We start from the raw sequence: 3,166 nt of genomic DNA on the forward strand, positions 1-3,166 counted from the left end.
AACCCTGATTTAATCAGTTCAAAGTGCATCTGTATTATTGTCTGAATGAAGCAAACCAAGGTTTAACCTGCAGGAACAGGTAAGAGACTAAATCAGGAACATTAACCCTTTAAACCATTTGTTGGAATTTCTTTAAGAAATGACAAAAAGGACAACCAGAAACTGAGTGAGAAATGTTTCAAAAATAAAAAAAAAAAACTTGGGGGAAACTAGATTCAGAAATGTGATAATTACATTAAAAAATTATGTCACAAAATTATTAGGATTTTTTTCAGAGCACGTTTTTCTTGGACAATTTCTTGTGCATTTGTGTTTTTAACTAATTTTCTTATTTTTTAAAACTGTCTTTTAGTTGTGTTTTACTAATTTTCATGAAATTTTCTTGTACTTTTTTTTTTTTTTTTACTAATTTCTTGTTAATTGTAATTTTTGAGTCAATCCTTTTTGTTGTTGTTGTTGCTCATTGTCCTCAAAGAAAGCAAATTGTTTTTTTTTAATTAATTTTAAATGGAAAAAAAATGCCAAAAAATCAAAGATGAGATGAATTAAAAACACACCTAAAAGTATTTTTTTAAAAATCACCAAATCTTTTAAGAAAAAGAAAATTCTAAAAGGGAAATAACCAAGGCTATCTATAAATCACAAAAAATTTGACAGGAAAAATAATCACCAAAAGAAAAATAAATTGCCAAAAAATTTAAAAGAAAACATTGCCACAAGTTTTTAAAAATCACCACAAATTGCTAAAACATCCTAGGAATGCCCTCCAGTCCTGAGTCATTGGTGCTGAAGACCAAGTCGAGTTGCTGTTTTCGATTTTGTCGAGTGCCAAATTTGTGACTTGGGTCTGTCCTGATTCCAGGTCATGTGACTCGGGTCCACACCACTGGTCACAGTCAGCATTTTGATGCTCGTATCACTCCAGACTGTTGTGTCTCATTTCTCTCCATCAGGTTTGAAGATCATCATGTCGACAAGGGGAAGTTGGTTCTTCCTGTCAAGTTTCCTCATTTCGCTTCTGTCTGTCCTGCTTTCTTTTAGCCCCTCGCTGGCTTACTCACTAAAAAACTGCACTGCTGATGACAATCGGACTTGGGTTGAGTGCGCAGATCGCGACCTTGCTTTCATCCCTGATGACATTCCCAAAACAGCAGTAACTCTAGATCTCCGCTTCAATCACATCTCAAAGATAAACAGGACAGATTTCAGCCGTCTCTCAAAACTCAGATATTTACAAATTGGAAACAACTTGATTTCTCACGTAGACAATGGAGCTTTTGCAGACGTGGAGTTAGTAAACCTCGACATGGGCTCAAACAACCTCAGCAATGTGACGGACAACATGTTTCAGGGACTAACCGAGTTAATTTATTTGTCCTTGGAGAAAAACCAAATCACATACATCTCCCCGTTGGCCTTTCAGTCACTGATCAGCTTACAGACGGTACAACTGACGTATAACCACTTAAATCAAATGACCGATATCGTGCCACTCTTACAACTACCAAACTTAAACGACCTGCTCGCTGATAGTAACTATTTCACCTCCTTTCAGTCAGATGAGCTGCTTTGTAATACGTCAAACCTCAGGACACTGGCGATATTTACTGATTCAAAGTTCAGCATCACAAGGGACGTTTTCCCTCATCTTCAGTCTATCACTTTAGATACTGGGAGTGGCCTGGAGTGGGATGTCCCGGACCCGATCTTTCTGAGGAACCTGACTACTTTTGGGCTATTCGTATCTAACGATAGTCGTGAAATGTACCAAGCGATGCTGAAGAGTGCTGAGTCAGTGCAGGATCTGTCAGTGTCGTTTTTTCACCACGATCGAGAGATAGAGCTGGTGGATATCGCGTGCCAAAGTCCTAAGCTGACAAATCTTAGTTTGTTTATATCTCACACTGTAGGCAAGAACGAAACATTTCTGCGGTCTTGCTCCCAACTTACTGAGCTGGATTTATCCCATAATAATCTGGAAGAGCTGTCCGAGGCTTCCCTCAGATCAGTGAAACAGCTCAGAAGCCTGGACTTAGCAAGTAATGCCCTGTCTAGAGTGCCTCTGGGCGTCAGAGGACTCTCCTTGCTTGAATTTCTGGATCTGAGTTCAAATGTCATCGGCGAATTAGGCTGCTCTGATTTTCTAAATCTGACAAGACTTGCACAACTCTATCTCAAAAGCAATCGCATTTCGACACTCAAGGGATGCGTTTTTCAAAACCTGAATGATTTGAAAGTGCTGAACGTTGGAGAAAACGGAGTTCATGTACTTGTTGATTTCTTCAAGTTGAATTTACAGAAACTAGAAGTTTTAGATTTGAACATGAACATTTTGATGCAGCTCAAAACAGGAGACTTCAAAAATATGTCTTCCCTCAAATCTCTGTATTTAGAATCAAGTAAATTTTATGTTGCCCATAAGGGGGCTTATGATGGACTGAACAATCTTCTCACGCTTTCTGTAACACAATTTTTTGGTGACATGGATTCCATTGCAAACGCTTTTAGAGGACTACAACGCCTGGAAAGTCTCAAAATCCACCTCACATCTTCATATGACAGCAAAAGTTCTCAACAAAATAATGAGACACATTCTTCCATTTCCCCATTGGCTTTCTTGAAAAGCCTGCTGATACAAAATTATGATTGGCATCATCAAATTTTACCTGATTTTCTAAAAGGTCTGAATTCTTTAGATTACTTTGGGGCGGAGAGATTCTTCACAGAGTCACCTCACCCGGACACATTTAAATACACTCCCCACCTGACAAGTCTTCACATATTTCAAAGTGATCTGCAAGTCTTTAACCCTGAAGTGTTTCAGCCGATCCCCAACCTGCAGTCTCTCGATCTTTCCAAAAACAAGCTCAGATCCTTGGATTTTCTCGCCAAGGCGAACCTCTCGGCTCTTAGGGTGTTGACAGTAAGAGACAATGCCTTGACAGTGATCGACGAGGTGGTCATCCAGTCTCTTCCTGCACTAACGTACCTGGATCTGACTGGTAACCCTTTCACTTGTAGCTGCTCAAATGCTGGTTTTATCCAGTGGGTGAAAAATAACAACCAAACGCAGGCTGTTAACGCCTACCAGTACCCATGTATCTTTCCTGTGGCTGAACAAGGAAACAAGTTGCTAGACTTTGACGTCCAGTCCTGCTGGATGGAC

The 3,166-nt window shown here is 39.5% G+C and overlaps 1 protein-coding gene across 1 annotated transcript; it reads left to right on the top strand.

Annotated features, from left to right (window-relative positions):
* Positions 1-967: 967 nt before the first annotated feature.
* LOC121938303 (toll-like receptor 13) lies at positions 968-3,163 on the top strand (the record flags this gene model as incomplete). Its single annotated transcript, XM_042481566.1, has 1 exon — positions 968-3,163. A coding segment is annotated over exon 1 (2,196 nt), but the record flags the coding sequence as incomplete, so codon positions are not given.
* Positions 3,164-3,166: the final 3 nt, after the last annotated feature.

Source organism: Plectropomus leopardus, unplaced genomic scaffold, assembly GCF_008729295.1.
Source record: "Plectropomus leopardus isolate mb unplaced genomic scaffold, YSFRI_Pleo_2.0 unplaced_scaffold29101, whole genome shotgun sequence".
Lineage (NCBI taxonomy): Eukaryota > Metazoa > Chordata > Actinopteri > Perciformes > Serranidae > Plectropomus > Plectropomus leopardus.